Source organism: Ambystoma mexicanum, chromosome 3q (assembly GCF_040938575.1).
Source record: "Ambystoma mexicanum isolate Mex_15411 chromosome 3q, UKY_AmexF1_1, whole genome shotgun sequence".
In the NCBI taxonomy this organism is placed as follows: domain Eukaryota; kingdom Metazoa; phylum Chordata; class Amphibia; order Caudata; family Ambystomatidae; genus Ambystoma; species Ambystoma mexicanum.
Genome location: NC_090926.1, coordinates 271480414 through 271502572, shown reverse-complemented (window position 1 = coordinate 271502572; position 22159 = coordinate 271480414). Strand labels below are relative to the sequence as shown.

General features: G+C 46.5%; 1 protein-coding gene across 3 annotated transcripts in view; it reads right to left on the bottom strand.

Annotated features, from left to right (window-relative positions):
• The window catches only part of ANKRD52 (ankyrin repeat domain 52), a 1656133-nt gene that overhangs the window by 662053 nt on the left and 971921 nt on the right, over positions 1–22159 (bottom strand). For all 3 annotated transcript variants that reach the window (XM_069653745.1, XM_069653746.1, XM_069653747.1), the window contains one exon: positions 14563–14764. In XM_069653745.1, coding sequence (XP_069509846.1) covers positions 14563–14764 — 202 coding nt within the window. The remainder of the gene's footprint in view (positions 1–14562; positions 14765–22159) is intronic.

Genomic DNA, 22159 nt, shown 5'->3' with positions numbered 1-22159 from the left:
CGCGGACGGACCGGTGCCATGCGATTTGAGAATCGCTAACATCTTCTTCCCGAAGGAAGCCCATTCCGCCGGTGTCGCTTGCATGATGGTATAAGCGACCCGCCGACGGGTGGAGTCCTCGGAAGAGGACGGGGAAGGCGACCGATGCCGGCACTTCCGGGAATGCCTCAAAGAGGCAGAGGAGTGGCGAGACCGACTCCTGGAAGGAGACCCACTGGACCTCCGACGATGACGCGGAGAGTCGCCTCACGATTCATCCGTCGAAAGCCCCGCAGACCTCGACTTCCGGGGCTTAGACACCCTACCTACCGACAACTTCTTGCGCTCCCGCAACGCCTTGGCCGTGAGCGATTGGCAGTCGACACAGTTGTCCGTGTCGTGGGCCTCCCCGAGGCACCAGAGGCAGGCGTTGTGCAAGTCCGTTGGACCCACAGTCCCCGCATTTTTCTGAAGCCCGGACGCGGGGTTGAAGACGAGGTAGACATTGTCACGAACAGGCTTTTTCACAAAACCGAACAAGTTCAAAGAACCGAGAAGATTACAACAGAAACTCCAAAGAGTCGAGGCGTACCGAGATTCACGAAGCGAACACGTTCGCGGAAAAAACAGAACTGAGGCTACGGGCGTTGTGCATCCTACTTATCACATCGGGTGACGTCGGCCGTCGGAGGTCGTCCTCGGGGATGGCGCATCGACGTAGGATGCAGAAAATTTTCCGAAGCAGCACAGCTGTGGTGATTACTGTCAAAGACATGGAATACGTCGGAGGACCCAATCCCCTCGAAACCGCAGTTTTGCTATTTGCGGTAGTCGCGAGGAGCTGAAACACTGAAGTGCCACTTGTTTGAAGATTGCCGGTTGCGAGCGGTGACCGACCCATTGCAGTGCAGGAGTCCCCAGAAGTTCTCCCTCTTCTCCCCACGACTGAGGCCCAGGAGCAGTGAGATCTGCACAGCTGCACAGGAACAGAAGTCATCTGCTGCACTTTTTCTTCAATCCAAAGGTACTGTAAAGTCTGAGAGAACTTACATCTTATTGTAGAGTTGCCTGCATCTTCTACTACTCACAAGCCTAAACATCTTGTGGCCCTACATGGATTCTTTTCTTCAAAAACTTCTAAAACAATGTGCAAAGACTTTCTCCACTTACCTACCAGAATTGCTTCAGCTCATATAGACTTTTGGCCATTGACTTTGGATTAACCTGTTATACTGAATGCCTCTGCTTATGGGATCTGAAAGTATTTGCCTGCTTAAGAATATTTGTGATCTCTTGTTTGTTCTAATAACCTTTTACTTTGATCAATTCCTAAGAATATTCTAAATGCAACAGTAATATATTAATGTACACAGCACCCTAACTATTGAAGTCACCTGACCGTGTAGGTTGTGACTGTGGGCCATCCCAAAAGGGTCTTTACTGATTTAGAAACTAAGAGTGTATAGTTTTGGATCTGTGTGTTTCTTCTATATTGCTCCCTTCTTAAGAAGGCGTATTCTAACTGACTGATAAATACATTAATAATAGTTTATTCAATAAACCTTGTGTGTAAGTGTTTATTTGAATATTTGTCACAGTTGATCTCTGTGTAACTCCCCTACAGCTCACATTGACCCCTCTTGAGATAGGTCTGGCTGCTCAACATGCTACCAACCTGTATAGTGCAAGCTTATACCAAAGGTTGTGTTCCTATTGCCAGGTGGTCAGGGTTGTTGTAGTGCACCCAAAGGGTACTGCATACAATCTTGCCTAACATCGAAACACCTGTGGTAATGCGGGAAGGTACGACATTTGATGCGTGTGTGTAGTTTTCATAACGTTTCGACCCATTTGCTGCTGCCCTTTGTCACACAACCCTTTCATTTCCCAAATGTGACCTGCATTTAGTCACTGCACACTGTTGTAACCTGCACAAGTCAGCTACCCTTCAAAAGGTCTGCCTGTGCTCTTTCAAAAAATGTATGCTTGCCCTTCCTCACCACATTTGTTTTCCTTATTTACATATGCTAAGTATGTCTGTTTGGGCCGTAATCATAAAACTCCTGTGTACCATAACTCCGTTTTTGGCTTGTGGTATTGCTTGTTTTTTTAAACATTTGTGATTTTCTAAGTGGAAGAGTCGGGGTAATGTAGTGGAGCATTGTTTTTCTAAAAATTCACAGAAGCCATTGCCTTACCGGGCCAACCATGTCCACCGCATACCTTTTTTTCGGTCATTTTCCTGATTTTTCCAAAAACTATGGAATTTTTCCCTACATAGTTGTTGCCTGACCTCCGCATATCACCCCTTCGTAAACTTGGAATTTTGTCTACTTTTCAGAAATGTATGCCTTTCTGTCCTTCCATTCAGCTTTCCTACCCTTTTCTTCCATTCCGTCCACGCATGTCCCATTTGAAAAAAAGGCCAAAATGGTTTCCACTCAACCTGTTCTTGAAAGCCTGGAAAATGGGGAATTCTGCACAGCAAACCATTTGGCTTCTTTGTACATAATTTTATTAGCATTTTCTGAAAAAAACCCAACATTTTCTCCCTTTTTGGCTATTTTCTCTCACCCCTCTGTAGCAAACTAGGATTCGTTGGTGGTGTTATGACCGTCTACATGTGGGAAAAAATGGGGCCAAATTTGGCTGGGATATCTCATGTAACAAAAGAGTTACAAGGCATTGAATTGCGACATACCGAAATCACCTAAAAAAAAGGGGGTGGGGGGTAACCCATGGCAGTTAAGGGGTTAATGTGTCGTGTCAGTCTGGGCATATACCTGCTAAATTGAAACATGCTAATGTTATCCCTTTATTGAAAAAGCCTTCCTTGGAACTCCTCACTTCTGGCCAGCTACCGTCCCATTTCTCTTCTTCCTTTTTTCATGAAATTATTGGAGGCCTTGATTTCTCCCCTTCTGTCCTCGTATCTGGAGGCCTCCGATGTTCTTGACCCTTTCCAGTCTGGCTTTTGCCCAGTACGAGGTACCAAGAGTGTCCTTGTGTCAGTCCAGGATGATCTGGCCATGCTGGTAGATAAAGATGGGGTGGGTGCTCTGATCTTAGTAGACCTCTCTGCAGCCTTCAATACTGGCAACCACCTTACTCCGATCTCCCACATGGCCAAGATTGGCATGTCGGGGCCGGTTCTCACCTGGTTTACCACTTTCATTGCAGATCGTAGCCAGACTCTCTCTCCCTCCTTTTTTGTCAGGACGTTGGTTCTATTTTCTGTGCTCCACCTGGTCGCCACTGCTGTTTAACATCTATATACAGCCACTGGTGAGACTCGTCCACTCCTTCCGCCTCCGCTGCTATGCTAATGCTGATGACACCCAGATCCTCGTCCATCTTGATCTTGACCAGGCTGAGGTGCCATCGTGGCTTAGCCAATGCTTGGCGGCCGTTGGAAGTTGGATGAGCCAGAATGGGCTGAAACTTAATGGCGACAAGACGCAAGTCCTGGTGATTGGTGCCCCCTTTCTTCACGGTGGACCTCTGCTTTCTGTCCTCCGTCACTGGGTGTTCTTCCTTCACTGTTCACAGCAGCCAGAAATCTGGGTGTTTTTTTTTTCAACAACACTCTCCATGGATGCCCAGGTGGCTGGCGTCTGCAGAGCAGGACGTTGCCATCTTAATATTCTTAGGAAAGGTCTTCCTATGTTTCCTTTTCATGTATGCCTTCCAGTTGTCGCGGCCCTCGTGCTGAGCCGCACTGACTATTGCAATGCTCTGTACCTCGCGCAGCCAAAGGCCCTGATCCATCGATTACAACTGTTGCAGAATCTCGCTGCTCGGGTGGCTAGGAATGTTCACTATGGAAATCATATCACGCCAGTACTTTGTGCCCTCTACTGGCTTCCAGTGGCAAAGCAAATTGAATTTAACTCTCTCTGCCTAGTGAATCGGGCCTTTTATGGCCTAGGAGCCAGTTATCTACAGGACAAATTTGTGCACTGCCTAGTCGATCTCTTTGTTCTTTATCTGCCTGTTTACCATCTGTCCCCTCTTCTCGTTTAGCCAATGTGGGTGACCGTGCCTTCTCTGTGGCAGCAGCCAAAATTTGAAATGCTCTGCTCCTTCACTTAAAAAAAGCCTCTAATCATCTTGAGTACCGGCATCTCCTGAAGACGCTTCTGTTCTAATCTTTGCTTCTTGTCTTACCGATGTTGTATCCTAGCGGCATGATGCCTGTGTGTGATAGCGTGCTCTATAAATACTGATAACATAACTTAACTGCGCTGGGTGGTCCAGGGACACTTCCGAAGGCTCAGGACTGCTGGATCCCCGAGAACACATTGAGATCAGAGTGTCCCACCAGTCCAGGGGTTGAAGCACCGCTCAGGGTCTTAGCAGAACTGGCAGACCAAGATGTTTTCACAGGGGAAAAAAAGCAGGAAGGGATACTGGCCTCTTCATGAGTCTTCAGGATTTTCAGTTGGCTGTTCTACACAGGATTCTTGGCTCCAACGCTGTCCTCATGAAATGGCTGCAGGAGTCTTATCCAAAATCCACCCTGGAAGCAAGTCCAAGCCCACCAATGGGAGGATCTACATAATTGAAAGAGCCAGTAGTTGTCCAATCAATGACCACTGTGGGTTTCCCTCATGCCACAAACCTAGACGTTCCGGCGCCACAGATGTGGAGTGGGCTCAAACAGTCCCACCCCCTTCCTGAGCTACACACAAAAGCATCACTAGCCCCCGAAAGCAGCAACTTTCCTGGGCAAGTGCATGACCTTATACGGGCTTTCTTGACCTGGCAAGGCAGGAAGAAGGTCAAACAGCAATATGGCCAAAGAACAAACAAATATCCTGTGGCATGGTCAATTCAGGGCACTAGCCACGTTTAGTAGCCACAAGCGGTAAACGCGAATGTGTACACTAGAAATCACACAAAAATTGTAAAAAAAAAAATGTATTTGCTGCCACCAGCTTGTGTTCAGGCACATATAGAAGTCGCCAGAAATCCCAAGTGTAAGACTAGGGTGATCGAAACATATCCGTATTGCACTGCATTTTATGGGGCTGCGTGCAATGTTAAAAAGTTACAAAATGTAAAAGAAGTCAAAAGGCAAAAAGTTTTCCAGTGCCAATAGTCTGAAGAACTGACCAGTATCCATAACAAAATGAGCAAAAGGCCAAGGGAGTGACGCCAAAGGGTTTACTTCTATGTAAAACGTCAAGACAAATTCAAAACCAAAAGCGAAAATTGTAGGAGTCCATAGAACTGCGGAGGGAAAATTTGCCAAAGAGAAATCTTTCCTAACAGTAAATTACTCTGCGTTAATCAATTATTATGACAATCCATTGCTGGACAAATAAAATAGATTTAAGTTGAATTGAGCACTGATAACTAGCAGAAAAATCTGCCTTAAATTAAAACTAGACAAATGCATTTCTTTAAAAAAAAAAAAAAAAGGTATTGGTATTTTGACCACTCCCAAATTTACCACTCTGATTTTACCTTTGGTAAAATCACATAACCAGAACGCAGTCAAAGTGTCAAGGATGGCACGGTTAGGATACAATGTAATAGTTCTCTGCAGTCAGCTTGTGCTTTGAAGGCATTGTAAATATGGGTATGTTGGATGTTTTGTATGTTTGCGAAGAAGGTGGCAGGACATAGAAGATGGTCACACAGCAACCAAGGTGTGAAGAGGCTGTAAGCAGGGAGCCAGTAAAGAGCATGTGGGCAGGAATCCACTAAAGAATGTGTGGGCATGGACGGCGCATGCGTGAGCCACGCATGAAGACCTAGGAAAGTCTCGCTCCCGGCGGCTGCGAGAAATATCCTGGGAAACTCCTGTTCCCCAGCACTCACTTTTGGGAAAAAGCAGACAATTTCAGCGGCGGAGCGCCTTGTGCACCGGCAGCTCCATCCCAAACGAAAATCAAGAGCCTGGAAGCCACGACTGGGCTAAACCGGGCTCTCAATGCTGCAGCACCTGAGGCCACAGGCAGCCAGAAGCGGCGGCGGCTGCCCTCCTCCCCTGCCCCGCAGCACAGTGAGCCATACAGCCATCCAGAACAAAGGGGGCTGCGCTCCTTGAAGCGGGGGCGCACCCGCTTCGAGGCAAGGCGGAATAGAAATAAGCGGGGAGCGGGCGCCTCAGGGAAGCCCCCAGCGCCATCTTGCCTGCGCCGAGGCGCGAAACACAGAGGAGACCCGAGCACCAGTGGGGGCTGGCGAGGCGCACTGCTCCTCCAAACACACTGAACTGGAGGCGCGGGCGAGGCCGACAGCGCCGCTACCATTCCTCCCCAACACAGAGAGCCTCATCCTAGACAGCGTCGCTGAGGAGGATTTCGTCTGCAAGGGCATCAGCACCCACAGCGGATGCATTGTGGACCCATGCCCAAGTAATCCCACACTCAGGACTCCATTTGCCTGAAGTGAGTAGACCCACACTCTCCCCCACCAGTGGACACTGAGCGGCTCTGCCAACAACGCCGGCGGCAAACACTGTGCAAGCCGGCAAGAAGGGGTGCCACCACAAGGAAGAGGGCCAGACCCAAACCGCCTACACCGCAACTTGAGATCCTGCACCGAGCAGACCCCGAAGACAGCGGAGAGAAGATACCACCCCGCCCACGACACCGGACAGGCAACGGGCGGGGTGGTTGCAGGAGCAGGCAAGTATCCTACCCAAGCTGGGAGACCTCCGCCTGGGGGCACCTGTGAACACACGAGGCCACTAGGCCAACAACCCAACCGGAAAACGCAATGAACTCGGGGCTGGGGAAACACTTGAACTAGAAAGGACTACAGGCCACCCTCCCCCCCACCCACTAGCAGAAAATTCTGGAGGAACGCCGTTGCAGCCAAAAGGGTGCACCAACACACGCAGGCAGAGACAATCGGGGTCGCCGGAGCCCCAGGAGGGAACAGAACAACACTGGGCAGAAGGTACGTCTGTGACATCGGGCCCGAGTGGGGGCGCTGGGCTGTGGGTATGGAACAGGGGGATCACAAAACAGAGGGGGAGAAAGGTCGCCACCAGCAGCACTCAACCCACAGCAATTGAGCACAGACCCACCTAAAACAGGCCATCCAGGAGGCGGTGCCTCACACACTCAGGCTGCTGCCCGCCCTCGCAGAGACAAACGGGGAGAACTGAGACGAAGAACTCCACATATTTTATTTTTATTTGACTTAGTTTGAAGTAAAAAAACAAAGTTTTTAATCAATCATCAATGCTATGTCAATTCTTTGTCCATGTAACTTTGTTCATAGTTATTACACTTGAGGCAACAGCGTGTATTTTCTTGATATCAACAACGTGTAGCAGACATTGGTTAGAGCAAGATTAAGTGGCTGAATAGGAGTTATAGTTTCATGGTTGATTAGGCAGGATTTTAACCATGAAGTTTATTACTCCACACATCAGTTGCTCGTTCGTTCCAGAGATCAAGTAACTCCATTCTTCCATGTTGTCGTTCTTTGGCGCATATTTCCCTATATGTAATGTCCGTTCTGCAGAAGTGTTTTATCGATTCAACATCTTTATTGCAGAATCGGCATTGATTGTCTGATGTTTTCAGATCTCGTTTCAATGTCAATATCTCTTTAGATTTATATAGGTTCAGTCGCAATCTGATGAATTGATCTCTGTGATATCGAGATGGAAATTTGAGTAGGTATTTTGGAAGCACGCCAATTTCAGGTGTCGATAGACCAAAGTTACAGGTTGTCTTCATGCTTTCACGTTTTTCCTCGTTGATAATCCAGTTCCATCGACAGATCTGCTTTTTTACGATTTGTGGCATCTGTAGTACTTGCTCCAAGGTTATGTCGGCATCTTTTAGTATCTTTAAGAGTTTGTCTTCCCAAATTCTAAGCAAATCATTCGCAGGATGTATTGCTCTTCTGTTTAGGATCTCATATGGTATTACTGACGGTTGTAGACGCATCTTGCGCAGCATTGTTATCGATTTCCACACCACTGTACAAAATTACGGCCTCTATGCTCAGTTCGTGTCGTATTGAAATTACCGATACATTTTGTGGTAGTTTCAATACTTTGCACCAAAAAATTGCTTCAATTTGATCCCAAAATTGAGCGTTTATATTCCAGCCTGCCTCGCTTCCAAAGGTTATCGCTGGCACTACTTTGTGTAGATAAAAGGTTAGTACCGGGGACAATGTGAATTTGCCAAACTTTGCATGCAATTTCGCGCCTTGTATCGCAAACAACATCCTTGATCTCAAGTGTTGCTTCCAACACCACTCCTGGATTGATGTATTGAAGATAATTCCTAGATACCGAATTCTGTCCGTTTGTTGAATTGGTTTGTCGTTTACCTTCCAGCAGAATTTTCTTGAGCCTAGTCGGGATTTCCGGCCTAATGATAGAATTCTTGATTTTGACATTTATTTCAAGATCATTTTCCGTCAGAAATTGCTGTAAGGCAGAGAGGAGTCTTTGAAGACCGATTTGTGTCTGATCTAAGAGCACAATATCGTCAGCATAGATTATCCAACTGACCGGTTTTCCGTTGATCTTTGGCGGAAAGGTTCTTGGTTGTTTTAGAGCCTTTGGTAGGTCAGCAATGTATAATTTGAATAGGAGTGCTGCCAGTGGACAACCCTGTTTGACTCCGCTTTTGGTTTGAATTTCTTCCGTTAGATCTCCCTGCTTGTTTAATCTCACTCGGATTGTGGTGTTTGAATACAGTGCCTTTATTAGTTGCAATAGATTTTCTGGGCATCCCCAGGCTTTTAATTTGCTCCATAAAATCTTTCTGTTGATGCAATCAAATGCCTGTTTGAGGTCTATGAAACCTGCAAACAGTTGTTTGTTATTCTTCAAGGCTTCCAATTATGTTATCTTGAGTAGTGTCAGATTTAGCTCGACACCTACTCCTTTTGTGAAACCTGTTTGTCACTCGTCGTATACTTTTGCATTTTCAGCCCACTTGGCTAGCTTGGTTTGTAGAAAGGTGGCTAACACTTTGCCGATTGTGTCCAGAAGGGCGATAATTTGCAGTGTCACTACGATCACCCTTCTTGAACACTGGAAAAATCACAGCCTTCGTCCACGTAACAGGGAGAGTTTTAGCCTTTGCTATCTTCCCAAACAGGGTCTTAATGAAGAAGGTCCATTCCGTTTTGTTTTGTATAAGAGCCACATTTGAAATGCCATCGGGCCCCGGAGCTCGAGAATTTTAAAATTTTTGAATTGCTTTTTCGATTTCTTCCTGCGTTTCTATCACAGAACTCCACTTTGACGACGTCATGAAAGCCATTAACGAATCGCGGACGTCCCTCGAGGGGGAAATGGGCAGCCTGGCTGCAGAGGTGTCCTTCCTACGGCAGGACCTCCATAACTTATCCTCGAGAGTTAGAGAAGCCAAACAGAGGATCTCCAACTCGAAGGACACCATTGGGTGTATAGAGAAGCAACTTGCCACCATAACCCAAAAAGTATTGCAACTTGAGAATAGAGCCGAGGACAGTGAGGGGCAAGCAAGGAGAAACAATATCCGGATCCTCGGAATTCCCGAAAGAGAAGAGGGCTCCAGCATAGAGCTATTCCTGGAAGATTGGCTATCTGACGTATTTGCCCCCAAAAAATTCTCGAAGTTCTTCTCCATCGAACGAGCTCATAGAGTTCCGACCGGCCGACCCGTCCCTGGAGCACACCCACGCACAATCATAGCAAAACTCATGAACTTCTGAGACAGGGATGCAATTCTCCAAATCGCCCGCGCCACAGGGCCCATCACATACAACGGCCACAGGGTCGGCTTTTATCCAGACTACACCAGAGAGGTACAAAAAGCATGGCAATCATTCGACTCAGTCAAAAAGAAGCTCCACTCTCTCTCAATAAAATACACATTGTTCTTCCCAGCGCTACTAAAAGTGCACCACAAAGGCATCACCCACCTGTTCCACTCACCCAAGGAAGCCTTGGAGTGGATGGAGACCCAAATTCTGAATGGTCCAGAACACCCCAGTTCACCACAAGAGTCATTATGGCGGACGCCGGAAAAGGATAGCTCAGCACCACAGCAGAGCCCACGGAGCCACAATCATCCCACACTGTCGCAAAACAGTCCGGACAGAGAAGGGACCGGATGAAACTGGCCACGCATCCAGGACAAACGCTGATAACCTGTCCCTATTGACCTGGATTGTCAACCGCTTTGGCTCCTGCGTGAAATGTCGACTGGTGCTCCAAATCCTCAATCGATACTCACCAGATATAGCCCTACTCTCTGAGACCCACTTGATTGGAACCGGCCACTGCTTCTTCAGAATGTCCAATTACCCGCACGCATACCAGGCAGGGTTCACAAAAGGTGCCAGGGACACGATGATACTTATCCACAAACGGGTACCCATACAGGTCAGGAAAGTGCGGGCCAACCCTCGCGGCGGATTTGTGATGCTACTCACCGACATCTGGGGAGAACGATGGGGCCCAATTGCAGCCTACGCCCCCCCCCCCCACACTCACGAAGGAACTCCTTGGCAAACTACAGAACGTACTGTTAGAAGAAGAGGCAGACCTGTGGGCCTTTGGGAGGGGGTGAGGGGGGGACTTCAAGGAAGAAATGGAGGTCACCGCTGACAAATCTCACAGAAGAGCCGGAACCCGACATGCCCCGACCGCTCTGTACACTTTTGCTGAGACGCTGGGAATGTCTGACACCTGGCGATCGCTACATGACAATGATGCCGCATATTACTCCAGTGCACTCAAAACATTTGAGGATTGACTATACCTTCATCCCCTGCAACATGTCCCACAAGCTTGTAGCTGCTGAATTTCTGGCAAGAGGCATCTCAGACCACTCCCCGCTTCTTATGACCATGAAAAATGCTCACCACCGCCCAGACACCACCTGGCGCCTGAACACTTACCACTTAAGGCTTCCCAAAATTGCCGAAGAACTAGAGAAAAAGATCACGGAATACTTTGAAATAAATGAAGGCTCAGTGGAATGCCCAATCTCGATATGGGAGGTGTATAAAACAGTCCTCTGTAGAGAAGCCATCTCTGCAGTGTCAGCCCACCGCAAACGACACACACCCAAAAGATCGTGGACGCCGAAAATGAGTATCCGAATGTGAGGAACAATTTTGCGCGCAAGGAACCCAAACCACAAAGGAGGCCCTGATAACGGCCCAAGAAGCCCTTAGCAATATAGCCCTGGATAATGTACAGACAGCTCATCGACTAGTTTGAAGCCAAATCTACGAGAAAGGGGACAAGGCAAATAAAACCCTAGCCTGGCTGGAGAGACGCGAACAAACGGGTACGTGCGGACTATCCGATCACCGGAGGGCGAACTACTAACTACAGACTCCGACATAGCAGAAGCATTCGCCATCTTTTATGAAAAACTCTACGCCCCACCCATAAGAGACCCCACACCCGCTCCTTCTAAATTTCTTGACCGGATCGAGGTCCCGAGACTCTCAGCACAACAAGCAGACCTCCTAGATGCCGATATTACTGAAAATGAAGTGCAAGAGGCGCTCGCACAGCTTCAAACCAGAAAGACCCCGGGCCCCAATGGTTTCCCTGTGGAGACCTGGAAATGCCTCGGCACCACACTAACTGGACACATGCACCGCATGTTTCTCCGAAGTAAAGAACATGGCGCACTCCCTCTGGACCTTAAAAGAGCGTGCATAAGTCATACCTAAAGCCGGAAAGCCTCCAGAGGAATGTGCCTCCTACCACCCCATCTCATTGATCAATGGAGAGGCCAAAGTCCTCGCCAAGGTACTGGCAAATAGACTGCTCAAGGTGATCGAGTCCCTTGTCCACCCCGATCATTGCAGATTCATGCCCAACAAGTCCACCCGCATGAACCGACGTAGCGTCCAACTTGCCCTGGACAGGGCCCCAGAGATACCGTGCCCACTGGCCCTCCTGGCAGTCGACTTCGAGAAAGCATTTGACTCAGTCGGGTGGGAGGCCCTGTGGGAAATCATGGCTCAAATGAATTTTGGGCGAGACTTCATCTCCTGGGTTAAACTCCTATACGCATCCCTGGAGGCAACTATAAGGGTAAATGGCAAGATTCTAGACTGTTTCGACTGGGCCGCGGGACTAGACAGGGCTGCCCCTTCTCTCCCCTCCTATTCTTGCTAGCTATTGAACCACTAGCAATTAAATGCTGATCGGATAAAAACTGGTCCGGATTCACCTGGCCTGGGGAGGAGAAGATCTGCGTAGAGTGAGAGCCGAGGACCATATCATATACCTTATCAATCCTCTTACCTCATGCCTGATTGTGTCCCACACCCTCAAGGAATACCAAAGTTTTGCCGTGAAGGTAAATAAGCTAAAAACCATCTACTTCCCGATCCAGGGTGGCGACACCGCGATCCCCGAGACTTGCCCTTACCACGTCTGCATTCGAGAATTCACATACCTAGGCATACGCATTGGCCCGGCCCTAGACAGATACCTCCAACTTAACCTGCAACCTGTGCTAGACAGATTCACCAAGGATGTCTCCCACTGGTAATCGCTCCCCTTATCATTAATGGGCAGGGCAGCTCTGTTTAAAATGATGACACTCCCAAGACTCCTATATGTTCTACAAAATGCTCCACTCCGCCATCCCCCACGAAACCTTTGCATAGACAGGAACCTACGCACACTGTTCTGGGGAGGGAAACAACCCAGAATCGCTCTTACTACACTCCAATGCTCTGGATGGGAGGGAGGCATTGGATTACCATGTATACGCATGTACTATCTAGCAACACAGACAGGGGTCGTAAATGAATGGCTACACGCCAAAGCCACATTACCACATATACGCATCGACATCGAGGCTATGCACCCCGTACCACCCCTTCAAGCCCTATACGCCACCAACAACCGAACCTCGTAAATACCAAGAATGTCACTCCACATCCGCAACGTCAAGAGCGAAGCGCATAAACAAACACATTGTCTGTGGAGCAAAACCAACATTAGCCCAACCCATATGGTACAACACATACCTCCCAGAAATACAGAGAATGGGCTGTTTTGAGGACTGGGAAAAGCGATGGGGTAACCACACTGGCACACGTGATCCAAGAGGGACGCATACTAGAGTTTGATACTCTTCACAACAAATTTGGTCTGACACAGATGGACCGGTTCCGACAAGCACAGCTGGCTCACGCCATACACACCCAATTCCCAGACATATCCACCATACCCTCCTGTTCCCCCCCTTGGAGACCAACACTCTTCCGCAACGTATACCCTCCAAAGTCACCTCCACGCTCTACCAAGCCCTTAACTCTTTCGGAACTAAAGAACTCACTAAACTGAAAGAGATGGGAAAGGGATCTAAGCACCTGGAACAGGAAGACTGGGTAGACGCATTGATGTTTCCCCGAGAGATAGGTATCAAAGCCAAACTAAGACTGATACAACTCGGAATACTTCACCACTCCTACTACCCTTGCACAGCCCTCGCCAGATGGGGAGGAACCGGAGATGTGACATGTCTCCGATGCAAACAGGAGACGGGTACCTTCTTTCACATGATCTGGGACTGCGAGGTGCTACAAACCTTCTGGGACGAATGCTTCAATACGGTTTCCAACATACTAGGAGCACCAATTCCGAAAGACACCAAAATTACACTCTTGGGAATCTGGGGGGAGGTCGACCTTACTAAGCATGAAAAGTCATTCCTAGCAGCGGCATTGGGAGCAGGGAAACGGCTGATGGCTGAAACCTGGGGCTGGCAGGCTCAATATGCTTGAACCGCTGGATCAATGACCTAAGCAGGTGCACATCTATGAAACATCGCATCTACAATGCGAGTGGCTGCCCCCGAAAATTTGAAAAGATATGGGGGAAATGGCTAGACGTGTACTGAATGATAACCCCCCTACCGTCCCCTGGTCACCCCCCTACCCCCCCCCGGTGTCCCCTCCCACCTCTCCTCATCCTGGGACATACTACATGGCCAGAACTGCCACCCATTTTCTGACTCTCAGATGTAGTCAAGGAACCCTGACTTTGATACCTGCCATTGTCGATACTGCCATAATTTCTTTCCTGATGAATGCCTATGTTTATGTTTTGTTGTTTTAAACTCAAATTAACAGTTATATAAAAAAAAAAAGAATGTGTGAGCATCAATCAATGAGATGTTAGCAGGAAAGGTAAATGTCAGATACTTAGGAACGGGTGGGAATTGTGACAATCGGTGATGCTGTAGAAGGTAGGCTTCTCCCAAACAGATTAATGTCTGCACAAACTATTGCAAGCCTTTAGTTAAACTCTAGTTTTACTTTACAGTACTTTGCACATGTTTTAGACTTAACGATTCACAAAAGCATCCAGTAGTCAGATTGCTGTTTTAATGCTAACAAATAGTTGAGAAAAATGTTGCAGCTTGTACCATCTGATTACAGCCCAATAGAGCGCAGTGTCAGGCTGAACAGCCTTCTTCATATTCCTGTGATTGGAACCAGCACACTTGCACAGACCTTCCCGTTCCAGACTACTTTCAATTGAGTGAGCTCACTCACATCAACTTACACCTTCTAAGGTCCTGTGAAGCATGACAACTTGTTAACACAGATACTAGCAAGCTCACTCACCAGCTGCATGGAGTGGTGTCCACTTCCTCTTCCTCTCCTTCACCAAAGCAGAGGCGCCATGACTGGTGAGCACTTCCACACATTCAGTGAATCCCCGCTCTGTGGCGAGGTACAGAGCAGTGCGTCCCTTGTGATCCCGCACATCCAGGTTCACCAGGGTCTCAGCTAGGGTCTTTAGAGCTTCACAGTGACCATTGTAGGCCTAAAGCAAGAACGTCAAAAAACTTAAATGAAATGCCAAACCATTGGAACAAACAAAATAATCTCCAATTAACTAAGGCATGAAAAGCAAAAGTTACTTAACTTCAATTATGTTCTGATGAATTATTTAATTCCTTTCCTATATCCCTTGTTAAGGAGAATTCTCAGAAATGTGGCAATTCCATTCTACCTTAGAGACTCCCAGCTCTTTTGCTTGACTTTAGGATTTTAATTTTTATCCTGGAGAGAGTGAGACCCTTTTCCCACTCATGTATTTTCTCTTCGATCTGAACACTGTGTTTCTCCTGGTTTTGGAGTCTGACAAACCCCATAGGCATCATCATTTTACATTGTGACACACAGCACCTTCAGTGCAGTGGCACAGGGAAGTCTTTCAGATTTCCCAAAGGTTTAAATACCTTCTCTTGGTTAAAGTACTGTTTCCAAGAGCAGTAAAGTGAAATTGACTTTAGTTACCTATTTGTAACTTTGTAGGCCCAGCACACACTATCTTACATAGAGTGCTGGAGGGGTTACTTAGTATCCCCTTTGTCTACTTTCTCAAGTAACATTTTTATGTTACCCTTTCTACAATTAATGGCTGGTGGCAGTGGTTTACTTTTTCCTACCATTGTATGTTTCTACCACAAGCTGCAATTGCAGCTACAGTTAAATCACCCATGGGTGCCCATTTTGTCAAAATGGCCCTGGTCGTCTTTTTTCGCCATTTCTGTTGGAAAGGTCTTTCTTGAGGTTTACTCTGCGTGCCAAAACCAGGTTTGGTCCCTTTGTTCGGTTTGTCTTTGGCAGGGTTAACTGGTGAAGCCTGCCCCCCTGGCTTCAGCGTGCCTGGCAGGGCAGGAAGCGAGGGAGGTGCCTGAAACTCCCTGTGCTTAGGCTCCTTGGTTACAGGAATGCACCCAAATGTCATTGGCCGGCTGGCTGTCCTTGGGAGGACAGCCACCCTGCTGTGTGAGTGACAGCTAAACTGCAAATGAAGGAGACACTCGCATAAAAAGCAAGGTCTTTTGCAAGGAAGGCAGAGTCGACCACTGGACGAAGGAATACAAAGAAGAACTTGGAAGAGAAGCTTGCTGAAACTTGTAGACCGTTGGTTTGCCCGGTGACGCCCTGCTGCAGTGCTGAAGCTCCGAATTTGCCTCGACTAGAGAAGCCTTGCAAAGGACGACTTCTCCCCTTGGGTTGGTGGGACCAATCGACCCCAAGACGAACTCATCTGGAGTTTTAATTTTTTTGTTGGTTTAGCTGTGTTTTACCAGCTTTTACTAAAGTGAAACGAAGTGAAGTGATTTCTTTCCTTAGTTAAAAAAGTTCCTTTTTTTCAAGTACCTCGTAACTTTCATTCTTTGGTTCTTCTTTCATTTTGGATCTTACTTGTGTCTTTGGTTGGGTGCTTCTTCTCACCATCTGATCTGTCAGACGTTCTGTAGTTATCTACATTTTTTCCAAGTTCAGACTCTCCAGGAAGTTCCCTACAGCTATCACAGGTTTTCTGTTACCCCGTTCAAAAGATAGGACCACCAATAATCTTTGTCCAACTGTCAAAGGTTTGTGTAGAGGTGACCTAGGTGTATTATTCTTTTATTTGTCAGACCCGGACATGTTAAGATGAGATGCTTTAAAGTTTCCACCATGTGGTGATCCATACAGAAGCGGCACCAGTTTTCTTTGGATTTATTTCTGATAACCAAGATCTCATTTGTTTTCGGGGAGTTTAGCCTGGCTCGTAGAAAAGTTGATCGAGTCCTTTTACTTGGAAATTTTACCAAGTAATTTGACGGTTCGTTCAGCTTTTGAGCGTTTGCTGGCAGTTATTGGCAAATCTTGTAATTCCAGGCCGTGTCCAGGGTATAGCACCAGTCATTTTCTTTGAATTTTCTTTGCAGTTTTTGTAGGATTGGTGAGAAGTTGTTCTTCTGAGCTTGCGATTTCCTCAAAGAGAGCCTCATTTTTGTTAGACCAGCTGTTCAGCATCTTGTTTGTTCTTTTGTTCATCTCTTCCCGGATGAGTATGTACACTTTTTGGTTAGGTGATTTGGGTTTCCTGTACAGCATCAGGCCATTGAGGGCGACGGTGCCTTTAAGGGAAGTCAGGCTCAGCTCTCTGCGGATGAGTGCCACTGGGGTAGAGGGGGTTAGGTGTAATAATAATCCTCCATAGTGACCCTTCCAGTTTGTTCAAGATAGTCTCCGGGATGGCTGACATAGCTTTGCCTCCATAGCTTAGTGCAGGGACCACTTTAGATTTGTAAAAGGTCAGTGCGGATTTCAAGGAAAAGCATCCGAGCATTCTGTCCATCAACACTATCTGGTTTGTGAGGCTTTTTGTCTTGAGTTTCAGAGTTTCTTGCATTGGGACTTCAAGCGCACTATTACTGATGGTGACTCCCAAGTATCTGAAAGTTTTATATTTTCAAGACGTTCTTTCAGTAGGACCCAGCTGTCTTTGTCTTTCCTTCTTGTTATTTTTTCAAAGCTCTTTACTTTGTTTTTTAGTGTTTATCTCAAGGTCGTTCAGTTTTAGATACTCCTGTAAATTGTTTCGTTTTCTTTGGAGGCCTATCATGGTTTGGTCTATTAAAATGATATCATCTGCGTACAACAGCCTGTTGATTTTTTCTGATCCCAATGTTGGGTTGGGGGGGGGAGCCTTTATGTTTTTTGCCGTATATTGGAAATCTCCTGTATAGGCTTTGTAGAGCGCAGGGCCCAGCGGGCAGCCTTGTTTTGCACCGCGGAAAGTGAAGTTGTTGTTGGAGAAGAGACCAGCGCCGTTAAGACAAACTCTCATAAGTATCGGTGCAGAGTTCTTTGATCGGAACCAGCAGGGACGCCGGTCATTTCCAATTCGTTAGTTTGCTCCATAGCTTTTCTCTGTTCACTTTATCGAATGCCTTTGAAAGATGGACGAAAGCCATGAGTAGTCGAGGTGAGCCTGCTAAAACTTTTGCCTTGAGGATACTGATGATCAATATGTTAGCTGAGTTTCCAAGATTTTTGGTGAATCGTGTCTGGAAGGGATCACAACCTTGCAATGTCACCCATGATTTGAATTAGTCCAGGTAAGGACCCAAACATTTTATTTAGGCAGTCTAAAAGTGCCATGGGTCGGTAGTTATTCGGATTTCGTTTGTCTCCTGCTTTATAGATTGGAACAATTATCAGTTTTCCATGAAGATGGTATAGAGGATGTGTCCAAGCAAGTTCTGAAAATTTCTGAGATTAATAAGGACCATGGCCCAGGATTTGCTCTCAGATCTGTTTGATAGACAGTCTGGGCCTGGAACTCACAATGGTCTTAGCTTGGTGATTTTGTCTTCGATCACTGTGTTATCCAGGTCAATGTCCCATTTCACAGTATGGATATTTTGGGCTTGCGTCGATGGTGGTAGTGTGCCAAATAGCTCAGAAAAGTGCGAAATCCATGCTTTTTCATTTACACTGCTAACTAGGGGCTCTTGGGTTTGTCTTCCTCCCGTTGAAATTAAGGCCCAGAAAGCTTTTGGTTGTTTGCCACTAAGAGTTTTTAACATGCATTCTGAGTCTGTTTGATACAGTGAGATTTGGTATCCTTTTAACCAGTTTTTGTATTTTTTGGTGGCTGTTATAGCCTCATTGCTGTTAGATAATGATGGGAATCGTTTAGCTTTTCTTATTACTCTTCTCATTTCTAACCTTTTTGTTCTCAGAGTAGAGTTATTTTGGTGCAAAAAACTCTTCTTCGAGCAGCGGGTCGAGGGTGCCACTTGGTAAGGGATTAGTAGAGGGCAGTAATCTATTGGTCTACTTAAGCCACTTTTCCTGTGAATCTCCTTTTCTTGAAGGTACCAATCAGTGATGACTTCTGTCGCTGTCGATTCGAGACGCAGTCGGGTTCCCCCGTTATTATTTTCCAGGTTTGTCAACCTGTGCCGTCGGGTAGATTTATTAGAGGCGATTTCCGTTTCCCAAGTTGCGATCAGTAGGTTGTGATCACTATGCAGGGTCCGGGTCACCTTGAAATTTGTCACCTTTGCAAGTAGTTGTGTCACGTACATGTTGTCTAACGTTGCATGATGTCCTGCTAGTTCTCAAGTAGGGATCTCCAGTTCGTTATGTTTTTTTAGGGTGTGCAGGTTGTACATGTCACGAGATTCCATTGCAGCTGCCCATTTACTGCCTCTCAATGAAGAGCCCGTCTCACTGTGTCTTAAGTTTCTTTTGAGAAGAATAGGGTTTTTATCTCGTTCCCATTCGATTTTTGCATTCAGGTTGCCACATATGAAGGTGTGGTCGATTTTGTGAGCTTGTAAGGCATCATACACAATCACATCTTTCTTCTGGATGAAGGTGTCAGATGAAGTCTTTTGGATTCCAATAAGTATTTATGATCAAATAAATGATTCCTTAATTTCTATTTTTTGTGGATCCGGTGGGTGTCCAGCTGATTAGAAGTGTGGCTCTTTCTTTAAGAATTTTTCCAGATGCAGGTCACCACCTATCTTAATAGCTGTGATTAGACCTGCCCGGGGTCTCCCCAAAGGGCCTTGTAGTGCCAGGGAAAAGGCTATGTCAAATCCATCGACCGCAGGTTGTTTCACTATCCAGGTTTCTTGGAGACAAAAAACATCAAAGATCCCTATGTTTACGTCACAGTTGTTTGCCAAATGTGAATAGGCTCTAGTGTTCCACGATCCCATGGTCAGAGATTTGATAGTGACCATGTTAGCAGAGTTCCCTGCATCGTTTTTGCTGAGAGGCCAGGTTGTTCGTTGCTATGGTCTGGTTTTATCTGCTAGGGCCGTGGGAAGCCAGGCCCTGCTTCTCAATTCTTCCCCTGTGTGTTTTTGTTTAGAGGTCTTCATTGTATCCAAATGTCTTTTCTTCAGTTTATCTTGGTCGATGGTGATGTTCCAGTTTTTTTGTGGTCCTGGTTCCACCGATTCTTTCTCGAATTAGTTTTCTCCCTAACTTGATTTTTGGGTTGGTTCTTCTCGGGTCTTACTGTGTGTCTGACCGCGAGTGTCCTTTCTAAAGCTCAATTTTGTTTCGATTGGTCTGTATCTTGACCTACTCAGGTCTAATCCTTTTGTTTCGTAACATCTTGGAGTACGATTCCTTTTTTCTTGTGTCCTTGTGTCTATTGTTCGATGTGATTTGTTTGTTGTGTTTGCCTCTGTAAGGACCTGCTGTTGTCTTTTTTTTCCTGATGTCTTGGAGTGCAAGTGCTCCTGTCCCGGGTTACATGTCTACAGGTTCTGTGACCTTGACTGTGTTGTTTAACGGTGTAGTTTCTCCTTGTACTTTGGAATGGGATCACCTCCTCTTTCTTATTACCGTACATCCTGGATCTTTGGTTGGTCGAATTGTGGTTAGTGCTCGAATGTTTTTTGATAGATGGTCGCACCCCATCCCAAGATTTGCATTCTGTTAAGTCGTAGCCCAATGATCTTAGTTTACTTAAGGCTTCCATAAGCAAGATCTTTGTTGCTGAATGTTTGATGTGAAGATAAACACTGTCCATCACATCGTCGTCTGTGAATTCCACAGTGGTTATCTCATCCGTAGCAATGGATTTCAGTGAAGAAGTGTGGTGAAAAAGGGCTAAAATGGTCTTTCTATTTAAGATTACAGAATTGTCGTCTTTTAGGATACGTTCTAATACAAGGGAACGGGTTTCCGTGGATCTGTTTTATCTTGTTATCCTGTTTCTGAGTGTTTCTCTGCTTCTTTCATTTTTCTTCAGGCTATGAAGATAAGAGCGGTCTCTCAATCTTGATTGACAGTGGACTCGTTGGGTTTTATGCTTTGGATATCGTCTGTGTTTACAGTTGGTTCTTGAGGTATGTCGGTGAATGGGGCTGCTTGGTGTCTCCAAGCTTGTTGGTCTAGAAGCAGCATGTACTTTGGACCTCCATCTTGGGCCCCTTCCCTTCTGTTTATATCGATTTATCTGTGTTTTGCCGCTAAACCACCATGTCTTGATTTGGGCTAGTTTCTTCTGGTTGCTGCAATTTGTGTGCGTTTGTTTTGTAGATTTGCTTCTATAAACTTTGCCATTGTCTTCAGTTTTTTTTCCCTCCAAAGTGAGGAACGGAGGGGTTTCTTGCTCAAGATAGGGACTTTTTTTCCGGTTCATCATTTCCCAATGGGCTGATGGAGAGCTGTGCTTTCCTTTTCCCACTTTGTAGCTTTGTTTTGTTTAGGTCACATTTGTCTCCCGGATAATCAGAGATTTAATGCTTCTTCCATTGTTAGGCAGAAACCTGTGCAGTTCCCTTAGGGACCACTGCAAAAAGTTTAAGACTACAGGTGTTAGCAGTAAACCCAATTGGCAGCAGTCTGTACCACCCAGATTTACCTGGTAGCTGTGGCTGAGCAGTCAGACTTCTCTCAAGAAGAGTTAGGTAGTATATAGAGTATACACAATAGGGCTAAAAATACAGTAGCACAAGCAAACACTGACCAGAGCTTTGGTATAAAAGTATATAATTATTTATTTAAAAACACACTGGCACTAATATGTCAAGCAAGTTCAAACACAGTCACTAGATATATATACACCTCCCTAATTAATTGACAAGTCTAGGTTAAGACACCACTTATTTAGCAAAACAGAGGTGAGCGCGTAACCCTAGATGGCACTCCAATAATTTGTTTAAAAAGGGAGAGAAAAGGTAGAATAGGAAAATCACACAGTACCAACACTTTTAAGAACCCACAGCAAGTCGAGAAAGGCAGGGTCTACTGGAGAGCAAAAAGTTCATAGGCCAGGCCCACTCTTGGAGAGCAAGGCGGAATGTGCCCAAGATCACACAGTGGAAATGCACTCAAAGTCTTTGCAGGAAAGTCAAAAAGAGGTTGGATCAAGTTAGAAAGGTTATGTTAACAGGTCCGAGGTCACCCCAGGATAGAGAGTCAAGGATTTACGGGACACCTTGGACAGTCTGTTGCAAGGGAGACCAGGCGGGACACAGTACCTGAAATGGTGAGAAGGCTCCAGCGGGGGTAGTTGTTCCTAGCAGCGGGTGCAATTCGGGGCTTCGTCCAGGGGAAGAGAAGATCTCGACGTGGAGGAAAGCTGGAGGTCGTTGCACTGCCAGGGAAGAAACCAGCCGCGGAGTTTCCCGGTTAAAAGGTACTACCCTTTTATTCACGGTAATGGTGAAGCATGGCTATCCGGCCACCGGGGTGCTTGGCACGGGCGATTCGACCACGAGACGATCCAGGAAGGCAAAAAAGGCGAACTGGTTGGTCCCACCAGCTCAAAGGGAAGAAGACTCTCCTGGAAGATGATCTTCTCTGTCGTCGGGAAAGTGGTGAGTTTCGTACAGCAGGGCTCCACCGGCGGTGTCGTCGTCGTCGTAGATGGCTCAGCGTCTCCCCTCTTCGGATT